This window comes from Elephas maximus, chromosome 5 (assembly GCF_024166365.1).
Source record: "Elephas maximus indicus isolate mEleMax1 chromosome 5, mEleMax1 primary haplotype, whole genome shotgun sequence".
Taxonomy (NCBI): domain Eukaryota; kingdom Metazoa; phylum Chordata; class Mammalia; order Proboscidea; family Elephantidae; genus Elephas; species Elephas maximus.
The window spans coordinates 156,487,909-156,501,067 of NC_064823.1; the positions used below are offsets into that span (position 1 = coordinate 156,487,909).

The 13,159-nt window shown below is 44.4% G+C and overlaps 1 protein-coding gene across 1 annotated transcript in view; it reads left to right on the forward strand.

The window, feature by feature from the left end:
• SLC2A9 (solute carrier family 2 member 9) overlaps nucleotides 1-13,159 on the forward strand; it is a 191,052-nt gene that overhangs the window by 163,932 nt on the left and 13,961 nt on the right. The window contains 1 exon segment of the mRNA XM_049885313.1: nucleotides 1,746-1,857. Coding sequence (XP_049741270.1) covers nucleotides 1,746-1,857 — 112 coding nt within the window.

Sequence of the window (13,159 nt, forward strand, 5' to 3'; positions counted from 1 at the left end):
CCAAAAGGTTGGCAGTTCAAATCAAACAGGCACTCCTTGGAAACTCTATGGGGCAGTTCTACCCTGTGCTACAGGGTCGCTATAAGTCAGAATCGACTCAACAGCAATGGGTTTGGTTTTATGGGTTTTAGGGACCCTTTAAGGTGGTGACGCTACAGGAAGAATTGGAACAGGGGGGAAGGGGGTTGGTGTGAAGAGCCAGGAAGATGTTCTGAGAACTATGTGAGAGGCCAGAGTGCACAGTCCATGGAGCACACATTCTGAGAAGGACCAGAGGCTAGAAGGAGCATGAGCAGGGCAGGGCAGGTGGCATGGGGCCAAGGCTGTGCCTAACCCAAAGCGTCAGAGGTTCACTTTACATGGAGGTACCAGGGCAGAGGTGATGGTGAAAGGGGCCTAGGACACCCTTAACTACTTAAATAAATGAATTTGGGTGAGGATTATGAAAGGCTTTAAACTCCCATGAGCCCACCCTGAAGATGAGCTGTTGATCACAGCTAACTTCAAAAGAGGAGGGTGTGGAGAAATTGCCGCTTTCATCCATTGTTGCTCCCAGTAATATAGGAAGCCTGTTAGTAATGAGGAGGCCCTGGTGGCATAGTGGTTAAGAGCTACGCTGCTAACCAAAAGGCTGGCAGTTCAAATCCATCAGGTGCTCCTTGGAAACCCTATGGGGCAGCTCTACTCTGTCCTGTAGGGTCACTGTGAGTCAGAATCAACTTGATGGCAATGGGTTTGGGTTTTTTTTTTTTTTGTAGTAATGATGTAGCAACATCATGATAAATGGAGAAAAGACTGTGGTTGTCAAGGATTTCATTTTACTTGGATCCACAATCAACACCCATGGAAGCAGCAGTCAAGAAATCAAAAGATGCATTGCGTTGTGCAAATCTGCTGCAAAAGACCTCCTTAAAGTGTTGAAAAGCAAAGATGTCACCTTGAAGACTGAGGTGGGCCTGACCCAAGCCATGGTGTTTTCAATCACCTTATATGCATATGAAAGTTAGATGATGAATAAGGAAGACCAAAGAAGAATTGATGCCTTTGAATTGTGTTGGGGAAGAATACTGAATATACCATGGACCGTCAGAAGAACAAACAAATCTGTCTTGGAAGAAGTACAACCAGGATGCTCCCTGGAAGCAAGGATGGCAAGACTACATCTCATATACTTTGGACATGTTATCAGGAGGGATCTGTCCCTGGAGAAGGACATCATGCTTGGTAAAGCAGAAAATCAAACTCGTTGCCATCAGTTGATTGACTCATAGCGACCCTATTGGACAGAGTAGAACAGCCCCATAGAGTTTCCAACGAGTGCCTGGTAGATTCAAACTCCCCACCTTTTGGTTAGCAGCTGTAGCATTTAGCCACTACGCCACCAGGGTTTCCTGGTAGAGGGTCAGTGAAAAAAAGGAAGACCCTTACTGAGATGGATTAACACAGTTGCTGCAACAGTGGGCTCAAGCACAGCAACAATTGTGAGAATGGGACAGGACTGGGCAGTGTTTCATTCTGTTGTGGATAGGGTCACTATGAGTTGGAACTGACTCGACGGCACCTAACAACAACAACAACATTAGTAATGAAGAAGGTGGAAAAACAAGTATTTGGCCACACCAGCACAGCTCCATCCTGTGACTCAGGACTTAGTGGTGAATCTCAGAGACCACCTGGTGCATCAATTCCATTTAGGAAATAGATGCCTCCCACGGACCCTACTTTTTTTTCTTTCCTGCATTATGGATTTGGTTCTACACCAACAGTATCTTTGGAACGGCTGGGATCCCACCGGAAGAGATTCCATATATCATCTTGAGCACAGGTGGCATCGAGACTTTGGCTGCCATCTTCTCTGTAAGTAAACTGAGGGTTATCTCTGAAAACATTCACAGGGTGTTAAACAGTGCTTCAGGGACCACAAGTGAAGAATGGGTATGCCTCTAAAGACTCTTTAGTCACTCCAAACCATCTGGATCTTTGGAGCTGATCATGCAATGCCTCACTGACATCTTACCCAGCTAGAGAATAGTCTTGCCTGTATTTTACTTCCCTGTTCTTGTTGGAAACCCTGGTGGTGTAGTGGTTAAGTGCTATGGCTGCTAACCAAAGGGACCGTAGTTCAAATCCACCAGGCACTCCTTGGAAACTCTATGGGGCAGTTCTACTCTGTCCTATAGGGTTGTTATGAGTTGGAATCGACTTGAAGGCAGTGGTTTTGGGTTTTTTGGGTATTCTTGTTGAATGGAGCCCTGGTGGCACAGTGGTTAAGAGTTCAGCTGCTAACCCAAAGGTCAGTGGTTCAAACCCACCAGCCACTCCGCAGAAGAAATATGTTGCCAATCTGTTTCCATAAAGATTACAGCCTTGGAACCTGTGTGGGGCAGTTCTCCTCTGATCCATAGGGATGCTATGAGTCAGAATCAACACAACAGCAATGGTTGTTTGTTTTTTTTTAAATTGTTGTTGAAACAGTTTGCACTCACCCATTTGTGCAATGAAAGAAAGCCTGGAAATCTGTTTCCATAAAGTTTACAGCCAAGAAAATCCTATGGACCTCAGTTCTACTGTGTAACATATGGGGTTGCCATGTGTCAGAATCGACTAGACGGCAAGAGGTTGTGGTTGTTGTTAGCTGCTGTTGAGCTGGCTCCCAACTCATGGCAACCCCATTGCACATGGAATGAAACACTGCCCAGTCCTGTGCCATCCCTGTGATCTGTTGTAGATTGGACCATTGTGATCTATAGGGTCATTAACTGATTTTTCAGAAGTAGCTCACCAGGTCTTTCTTCCTAGTCTGTCTTAATCTGGAAGCTCTGCTGAAACCTGTTCAGCATCGTAACAACACACAAGTCCCCATTGACAGAAGGGTGGTGGCTGCACATGAGGTGATTGGCTGGGAGTTGAACCCAGGTCTCCTGCATGGAAGGGGAGAGTTCTACCACTGAGCCACCACCGCCCCCACTTTACTTCCTTATAGGCTCTCTTTTAATAAACTGCTCTCTTCTTTGAACTCGTACCTAATAACAAAATGTACAGGAGGGCCACAGCATTCCTGGGTGTTGGCTCGGAGAGTTCATGCGAGCCTCAGATCCACACCCATGGCTTTAGAGATGCTTCGAAACCCTCGGCTGTCATTGCACCACCACAAACGTGCAGGAGTTCGCAAAGCAGAGCAAAGTGAAAGGACATTCGGGTTAATAATGGAAAGGGTGACTTTACTAATAAACAAAAATGTTCAAAAAAGGAGAGACAGACAGCTCACCTTTCTTTCTCACTTTACAAAATAAACGTTTGAGGAGAAAATGTTGGGAGGCCCCAGAAATCTGGCAGAAAATTCACTGTCTTAGTCATCTAGTGCTGCTATAACAGAAATGCTACAAGTGGATGGCTTTAACAAACAGAAGTTTATTCTCTCACAGTTTAGGAGACTAGAAGTCCAAATTCATGGTGCCAGCTCCAGAGGAAGGCTTTCTTTCTCTGTCAGCTCTGGGGGAAGGTCCTTGTCACAATCTTCCCCTAGTGTAGGAGCTTCTCAGAGCAGAGACACTGGGTCCGAAGGATGCACTCTGCTCAGGGCATTTCTTTCTTGGTGGCGTGAGATCACCATCATCTCTGCTTACTTCTCTCTTTTATATCTCAAAAGAGATTGACTCAAGATACAACCTAATTCTGTAGTTTGAGTCCTGCCTCATTAACAAAACTGCCCTAATCCTGCCTCATTAACATCATAGAGGTTAGGGTTTAGGATGCATAGGAAAATCACATCAGATCACACAGTGGAGGACAACCACACAATACTGGGACTCATGGCCTAGCCAAGTTGACACACATTTTGGAGGGACAGAATTCAGTCCATAATACACAGGTTCTGTAGTGAGACCAAACTGGATTTGAATCCTGGCTCTGGCACTCTTGGCTGTGTGATAGTGGAAAAGCACTCGACCTCTCTGAGCTTCCGTTTCTTCTCTCTCCTACCTGGTTGGTGTGTGGTCTGTGCTTCACATATGTAAACAGTAAGCACTGAGGTTCTCTTGCAAATCAAAAGAAAAGAGTTAAAATCAGAGAGCACCATTCTCTGACCTTGACGGAGTAGCTGATTTATTTTTACTCTTTCTCACTGATTTGGACTGACAAGACTGACGCAGGTGCAAACAGGCAGAGGCTTCCAAATGGCATTTCTGATTTGTTTTCAACACAGCCCTTTATTTTGCACCTTGCTCTTACTGGGGTGTTCTAACAAGACGCTTTGTAGACATTGATGTCATAAAGATGAGGAATACTGACACTTGGTCTTCTTTCTCTTCCATTCCACAGTCTTTTTATTAGAGGGAAAATAGTTCAGTGTTTCACAGTCTGGAAGTTTCATAAAATTCTTGTCTCAAGTTAAAAATTCCACCCAGTCTTTACTTTCAACTTGTACATCCATCAGCAGGAGAGCATGTCAGACTGGAAAGAAAACAGTGACAGGAAAAGTACAGAATTTTGGCTTCTTTTTTTTTTTTTTTTTAGTCCTTCGTTGTTTTTAGAAATCAGCATGACATCATTAGAGTAAATTAGTAAAACTTGGAAAAGTAGAAACAAAGAAAAAGTCACCTACCGTCATACTACCCAAGGGAGTTTGGCAAATTCCCTCCTGGTCTTTATTCTAGGAATAAATGTAGGCTTTACTCTCACAGAGTAGTAACCCTATTCTACGTAATAACGTTAATCCTTCTTTCATTTTATAATCTTACATCATAACTATTTTCCACTTTAAAATGTATCGTTTAAGTAAATTTTTTGAAGTATAACGTGTATGCAGAGAAGTGTGCGCCTCCTAACCCCTCCGAATAAATACTGCTTGTAAGATCTGTTGTTGCTGCTGATAGTTGCCATTAAGTTGGCTCCAGCTCATGCCGACCTGATGTGTAACAACAGAACAAAACACTGCCAGGTCCTGTGCCATCTTTGTGACTGTTTTGACATTGCGTTTTGACTACTGTTTGAGGATCTACCAGCCTTTTTTGTTCAGCCTTTTACCGAAAACCAACTGTGTTCTTGGCGGGTACAAGTGAAGCAGGACCACATGCCGCATGGTTGATTCTGACCGAGACGGGGAGAGATACCTAGATAAATAAATGGCTCCATGCTTTGAGACTATAGAAGATGGGCTTAAGGAACTATGGGAAGAAAAAATTAACTCTAGAGGGGCAAGCACTAAAGGCTTTATGGAAGAAGTAGCCTTTAAACCAAGCTGGAGAAATGAAGGTGTGTGCTAAGGCATTAGAAGTTTGTCAAACTGTTGCATTGGGATAATTGTAAAGAGTCTTGATGACAAAGCAGTACTAATCTATTTATAACGTGAGGGTGGCTGTTTTTCTGTTGTTTTTCTTTAAAATCTATGACCCATTTCAGCTACTCAACACAAGGGTTCTTTACAAAATCAGTTTTATTGAAATATAATTCACATCGCATAAGATTTAAAGTGTACAATTCAATGTATCGTAATATATTCTTAAGGTCTTGCAACTATTACAACAATCTAGTTTTAAAACATTTTAATCTCTAAAACAACCCCAGACGCGTTAGCAGTCGTTCCCTATTCCCACCCAACTTCCCTGGCCCCACTGTGTCTTTAGATATGCCTATTCTGGGTATTTTATAGAAATGGAATCATATGATATGTGGTGTTTTGTGACTGACTTCTTTCACTGTTAACGTAATGTTTTCACGGTTCACCCATGTTGTTGCTGTTAGGTGCCTTCAAGTTGGCTCCGGCGCACAGCGCTCTTACGTGTAATAGAATGAAATGTGGTCTAACACTGCGCCACCCGCATGATCGTGAGCGTGTTTGAGTGCAGTTTTAGCTATTCTGGCAATCCATCTCACTGAGGACTTCCCTCGTTTTCGTTGGCCCTCTACTTTACCAGACAGGATACCCTTTGCGAGTGATTGGTCTTTCCTGACACGTGCGAAATAAGCAAGTCAAAGTCCCACCATCCTCACTTTTAAGGAACATTCTGGTTGTATTTTTTTCTAAGACTGATTTGTTCATTTTTCCGGTAGACTAAGGTGTATTCAATATTCTTCCCCAACGTGACAGTTTGAATGCATCGATTCTTCTGTCTTCCTTTTTTACTGTCCACGTTTTGCTTGCATATGAGATGATTGAAAAGATTGTGCTAAAAGTTATACCATTCTTCAAAAATTTGTTATACATGAATTTCCTCAACTGGTGTCTATGGGGTAGCGAGGGAAGTGGTAGAGGATCCCTGCTCAGAGCCTGGACTGAGGAACCACAGTGCCGGGGTCCAGATCCCAGCTCTGTCCCTTACGAGCTGTATGACCCCAGGTAAGTTATCCAACATCTCTGTGACTCAGTCTCCTCATCTCTGTAATTAAAACATCAGTCCCTGCCTCAGATGGATGGAGTGAAGATTTGTCGTTGCTGCTAGTTGCCGTCAAGTCGGCCATGACTCGTGACGATCTTGCTCAGAACAAAACGTTGCCTGGTCCTGCATCGTCCTCAAAATCGTTGGTATATTTGAGCTCATTGTTGCAGCCACTGTGTCAGTCAGTCTTGCTGAGCATCTTCTTCCTTTCTGCTGGCCTTCTACCAAGGATGATGCCCTTCTCCAGTGATTGGTAAAATGAAGTCTCACTATCCTTGCTTCTAAGGAGGGTCTGGCTGTACTTCTTCCGAGGCACATTTGCTTATTCTTCTAGCTATCCACGGTATATTCAGTGTTCTTTGCCAACACCGTAATTTAAATGCTTCAATTGTTCTTCAGTCTTCCTTTATCAACCGACCAGCTTTAACACCCTGGAGTGAGGATTAAATGAGTGAATATACACCAGATGACTCAAAACCAAAACTGAAAACCAAACCTATTGCCTTTGAGTTAATTCTGACTCATAACAACCCTATAGGACAGAGTAGAAATGCTCCATAGTGTTTCCAAGGGGCACCCGGTGGATTCGAACTGCTGACCTTTCAGTTAGCAGCCAAACTCTTAACCACTATGCCACCAGGGTTTGGAAAAGATGACTCATGCAGTGTTCAAAAATGGCCCATCCTCGGTGAATGTTCACTGTTATTGTTCTCCACCACTCATCTGTCAGTTTGTTGTACTTTGGTGGCTTGTGTGTTGCTGTGATGCTGGAAGCTGTGCCAATGATATTTCAAATACCAGCAGTGTCACCCATGGTGGAAAGGCTTCAGCAGGGCTTCCAGACTAAGACTAGGAAGAAAGGCCTGGCATCTCCTGAAAATTAGCCTATGAAAACCTTATGAATCACCACAGAGCATTGTCCAATATGGTGCAGGAAGATGAGCCCCCTAGTTTGGAAGGCACTCAAAACGCACAGTGGCCCAAGCAGTGGACTGAGCATATCACTAATCATAAGGATGGCACAGGAATGGGCAACATGTTGTTCTGTTGTACATGGGTCACCGTGAGTCAGAGCCAACTGGATGGCAACTAACACCACCAACATCATTATTCTATTAAGTAGGTTCCCATTCATCGTCTTTGTAAATAAGACTGTGATGAACATACTTGTGGAGAGCAGGGTTTTGCAGCTGACAGGAACTCGCCCAGTCTTTTCATAACTGAGGAAACCAAGTTTCAAAGAAGTGACTCACCTAGTCACACAGCAGCGGTGTCAGAACCTGAGGCAGTGAGGATAGCTGACATCCCCGAGACCCTGAATTGCTCTACATGGGGTCTCATGAGTGCTTACATCAACCCTGAATCCCTGTAAGAGACAGAAGTAAACTGAGGACCTAGCGACATGCAGTTCCAAACTAAATCTCGCTGACTCCAAAAGCCCTCCCTCCTCAGCTTCTCTGGCTGGGAGATCTTCTTCTTTAAAAGCTGGCAGAATCTGACCAAGTATTCCATGGAAGTACTATTCACAGGAAGGAGAAGAAAGGAGCTGGATCAGTCAGGGTTCTCCAGCCAAAAGGATGGATATATATATATAGCTTTGGAGTCCATGGGTGGTTCAAACTCGACTCCTAACCAAAAGGTTGTAGGTTCAAGTCCTCCCAGAGATGCTTTGGAAGAAAGACCTGGCAATCTGCTTCCAAAAAATCAGCCATTGAAAATCCTATGGAGCACAGTTCTACTCTGACACACACAGGATTGACTCGTCAGAGTAAACTCAATGGCAATTGATAGCTGGTCATATATTGATTTATTTTGAGGAATTGGCTCACGTAATTGTGGGGACCGGCAAGTCCAAAATGGGGAGAGCAGGCCAGCAGGGTGGAAACTCTGGCAGGATTTGATGGTGGAGTCTTAAGTTTCTTCTTCTCCAGGAAAACTGTGTTTGCTCTGATTGTTTGAGACCCATCCACATTATGGGGGGGTAATCTCCTTTCTGTATGAGCACATGTGCATAGACCGAGAGGCAGTCTTTTGAACAGAACAAGGGGATACTGTGTGGTTTAATTTCACGAAAGGATTGCTCCAAGGTTGTGTTCTTTCACCATACTTATTCAGTCTGTATGCTGAGCAGATAATCTGAGAAGCTGGACCATATGAAGAAGCATACGGCATCAGGATTAGAGGAAGACTCATTAACAACCAGAGATATGCAGGTGCAAAACCTTGCTTGCTGAAAGCGAAGAGGACTTGAAACCCTTAACTGATGAAGATCAAAGACTACACCTCAACATAAGAAAAAAAAAAATCCTCACAAGCGGACCAATAAGCAACATCATGATAAATGGAGAAAAGATTGAAGTTGTCAAAGGTTTCATTTTACTTGAATCCACAATCAATGCCGATGAAAGCAGCAGTCAAGAAATCAAACAACATATTGCATTGGGCAAATTTGCTGCAAAAGACCTCTTTAAAGTGTTAAAAAGCAAAGATGTCACCTTGAGGACTAAGGTGCACCTGACCCAAGCCATGGTATTTTCAGTTGCCTCATATGCACGCGAAAGTTGGACAATGAATAAGGCTGAAGAAGATTTGAAGCCTCTGAATTGTGGTGTTGGCAAAGAATATTGAATGTATCGTGGACTGCCAGAAGAATGAACAAATCTGCCTTGGAAGAAGTACAGGGAGAATGCTCCTCAGAAGCAAAGGTGATGAGATTTCATCGCATATACTTTGGACATGTTGTCAGGAGGGATTAGTCCCTCGAGAAGGACATCATGCTTGGTAAAGTAGAAGGTCAGTGAAAAAGAGGAAGACCGTCTATGAAATGGATTGACACAGTGACTGCGACACTAGGCTCAAGCATACCAATGATTGTGAGGATGGCCCAGCACCAGGCAGTGTTTTGTTCTGTTTGCACATAGGGTCACTATGAGTAGGGATGAACTCAGTGGCACCAAGGCTACCCAGGCTGACACATAAAATACACCATCACACACTGCAAAGGGGATTTTGTAGAGACAATTAAGTGAAGGATCCTGAGATGGGCAGATTACCTGGGTGGGCCCAACATTGTCACAAAAAAAAAAAATTTTTTTTTTGTCACAAGGGTCCTTATAAATGAAAGAAGGAGGCGGGGGGTCAGAGTCAAAGAAGGAGATGAGATGACAAAATTAGAGTTTGTAAGATAGAGGAAGTGGCTGTAAACCAAGGCATGCAGGCTGGAAGCTAAAAAAAAGCAAGGGAACGGATTCCCCCTGAAGCCTCCAGAAGGAAGGCGGCTCTGCCTACACCATGATTTTATCCCCATGAGACACATTTTGGACACCTGACCTCCAGAACTGTAAGATAATACATTTGTGTTCTTTTAAGCTACCAAGTTTGTGGGAATTCGTTACAACAGCATCAGGAAACCAACACACCGACGTATAAAACTGTTGAGCAAACAAAACTCAAAGTGTTGACAGTCAATATTCAGTAAATCTGTTGCCCTTCCCAAAGTTTTTATTACCTTGCTTCCAAAAATATATATACTCTTTCATCAATCCCTTGAGGTAATTGCCCATCAAAAAGGACTTCCTTTTTTTTTTCTTTGTTCTTCTTTATGAGATTTTGACAGTCATTTTACAATTTGACAGATTTTAAAATGTCTCTGAGGCCTAATAAAATTGAAAAGGGAGAGAAATTTTTGTTCATTTCATCCACAATATTTGGCTCTGGGCGTCGCTCATCGGCTGGGGCAGCGGTGAGTTAATTGCACCCTGTGGAAGCAGCTGGTTTTCCAAATTGATCGTCGTGGGTGGCATCAGCCTTCTGATGAGCGAAGTTTCAGGGCGCGTCATTTGGGTCAGGCTGAGCACCACAACCACGTGGGGTGGGGGTGCTCTGTGGGACACGAGGCCCATTTTGTTGAGAAGAGCAGGCTCTGTGCTTTCCCCATCCAGGCAGATGGGATTCGCAATAAGCCATTCTTACTCATTACTCCACACAGTAGTATTTTGCAGTTGTCCAGAATGGACGGTGCCATAGGGGTGGAGTAAAAAAATAAACAGTCCTTACAGGTGTCCACTGCCACTGCACGAGGAGAAGTGGGGAGACCTGCTGCTGTTGTCGTTAGTTGCCACGGAGTTTGCTCTGACTCATGGTGACCCCGTGTACAACAAAAAGAACCATTGCCTGGTCCTGCACCATCTTCACGATCGTTGGCATGTTTGAGTCCTTGGTTTCAGCCGTTGTGTGTTTTGAGTACCTTCCAACGTAGGGGCCTCATCTTCCAGCACCATGTTCGACGCTATTCTGTTGTCATCCATACAATTCTTGTCTTAGTCGTCCAGTGCTGCTATAACAGAAATGCCACAAGTGGATGCCTCTAACAAAGAGTTTATTTCCTCACAGTAGAGTAGGTTAAAAGTCCAAATTCAGGGCGTCAGTTCCAGGAGAAAGCTTTCTCTATCAGCCTTCTCATCAATCTTCCCCCAGACTAGGAGCTTCTCTGTGCAGAACCTCAGGTCCAAAGGACATGCTCTGCTTCCGGCACTGCTTTCTTGGTGGTATGAGGTCCCCCTGTCTCTAGGCTCACTTCTCTCTTTTATATCTCAAAAGATATTGCCTCAAAGCAGAAACCAATCTTGTAGATGGAGTCCTGCCTCACTAACACAACTGCTGCCCGTCCACCCTCATTAACATCGTAGAGGTAGGGTTTACAACATACGGGAAAATCAGGTCAGGTGACAAAATGGTTGGCAATCACACAATACTGGGAATCATGGCCTAATCAAATTGACACTTTTTTTTGGGGGGGACACAATTCAATCCATGACAGTTCTCACTGGCCAATTTTTAGAAAATAGATCACCAGGCCTTTCTTCCTGATCTTAGTCTGGAAGCTCCACTGAAATCTGTCCACTATGGGTGACCCTGCTGGTATTTGAAATAGCTTCAAGCATTGTAGCAACAGGCAAGCCACCACAGTACGACAAACTGGTAGATGGGTGGTGGAGCCTTGAAAAGGGGTTGACTTGCCCAATGAATCATCAGACTGAAAGGCGGTCCAAGACTGGAGCCCAAAGGACTGCATTCACACCACTCTTGCGTTGTTAAATAATGATTCTGTGGGGTTCCTGTGGCCACAGAATGGCAGGCAGGAACAACCCCCACCCCCACTAAAATATCAGATTAGGTCCCCAGTTTATTTAACAAAGCTTATAGGAACTTAGCAAAAGGGAGGGTCACATGAAACAAAGGCAGAACCAAATGTGCCCCTTCACCCCCAAACTCCTTGGGAGGCATGAACATCTGCCCCTGGCTCCATCCAAGCTGGGAGGTACCCACCAGGTGTCAGAAACCAAAATTCGCACTTAGCAGCATCTCACGTTCAGTGCTTACGTCATCCCCGAAGATGCACTTGTATACAGTACCCTTTGCCGTCAGGTCGATTCTGACTCATAGCAACCCTATAGGACAAAGTAGAACTGTTCCATAGTATTTCCATGGAGCGCCTGGTGGATTCGAACTGCCAACCTTCTGCTTAACAGCCAAATTTATATACAGTAGTTCCGCCTTATCTGTGCGGGGATACGTTCCAAGACCCCCAGGGAGTGCCTGAAACCGCAGATAATACTGAACTCTATGTATACTGTTTTGTGCTATACCTACCTACCTATGGTAAAGTTTAGTTTATAAATTAGGCACAGCAAGAGATTAACAACAATAACTAAAAATAAAATAGAACTATTATAATAATATACTGTAATAAAAGTTATGTGACTGTGTGGTCTCTCTCTCAAAATATCTTACTGTTCTGTACTCACTTTTCTTCTACTTGTGATGATGTCTTGAACTTTCACCTTTTCATTTAAAGGAAGCATTCACGGATTGTTTCTGGCATATCCAAATTGCCATCATCACTACTATTGAGCTTTGGGGCCATTATCAAATGAAATAAGGGTTACCTGAACACAGGAGCCCTGGTGGTGCGGTGGTTAAGAGTTTGGCTGCTAACCAAAAGGCCGCTCCTTGTTGTTGTTGTTGTTAGGTGCCGTTGAGTCGGTTCCAACTCATAGTGACACTATGCACGACAGAACGAAGCCACTCCTTGGGAACTCTATTATAGGGCAGTTCTACTCTGTCTTACAGGGCCTCTATGGGTCGGAATCGACTCCTCCGCATCGGGTTTGGTTTGTTTTTTGGGTCTCGAACACAAGCACTGCGATACCCTGATAGTCGATCTGATAACCGAGAAGGCTGCCAATTGACTAGTGGGTGGGTGCCGTAAACACTGTGGGTAGCTGGACAAAGGGATGATTGACATCCCGGGCAGGACGGAGCGAGACAGCTCGAGATTTCATCACACTACTCACTTAACATTTTCTGACCACGGTTGACCTCGGGTAACTGAAACCGCAGAAAGTGAACCATGGCTAAGGCAAGACTACTGTAATCTATTCCCTGAGCAGGAAAAGGGACAGATCTATATCTTTTATGTGTGTAGTAATAAACTGGGCTCAAAAAACACCTACAGTCATGAGGATGGCGCAGGACCGGGCAGTGTTTGGTTCCGTTGTGTTTGGGTTTGCATGGATCGGGACCGATTCCACTGCAGCTACCAACAGCATACATACAAAAACATGCGGGGCTTTCCTGGTTCTTGAGGGCTCATCCTGAAGGGGGCAGGGGGGTGGGAGGGGCAAAGAAAGGGAGAAGCAGAGTCAGGATCCTGGCATCCCTGAGCACGAGACATTCGGCCTGGAAGTCCCTGTCCCTGCCCTAACCTGCCCCAAACGCTG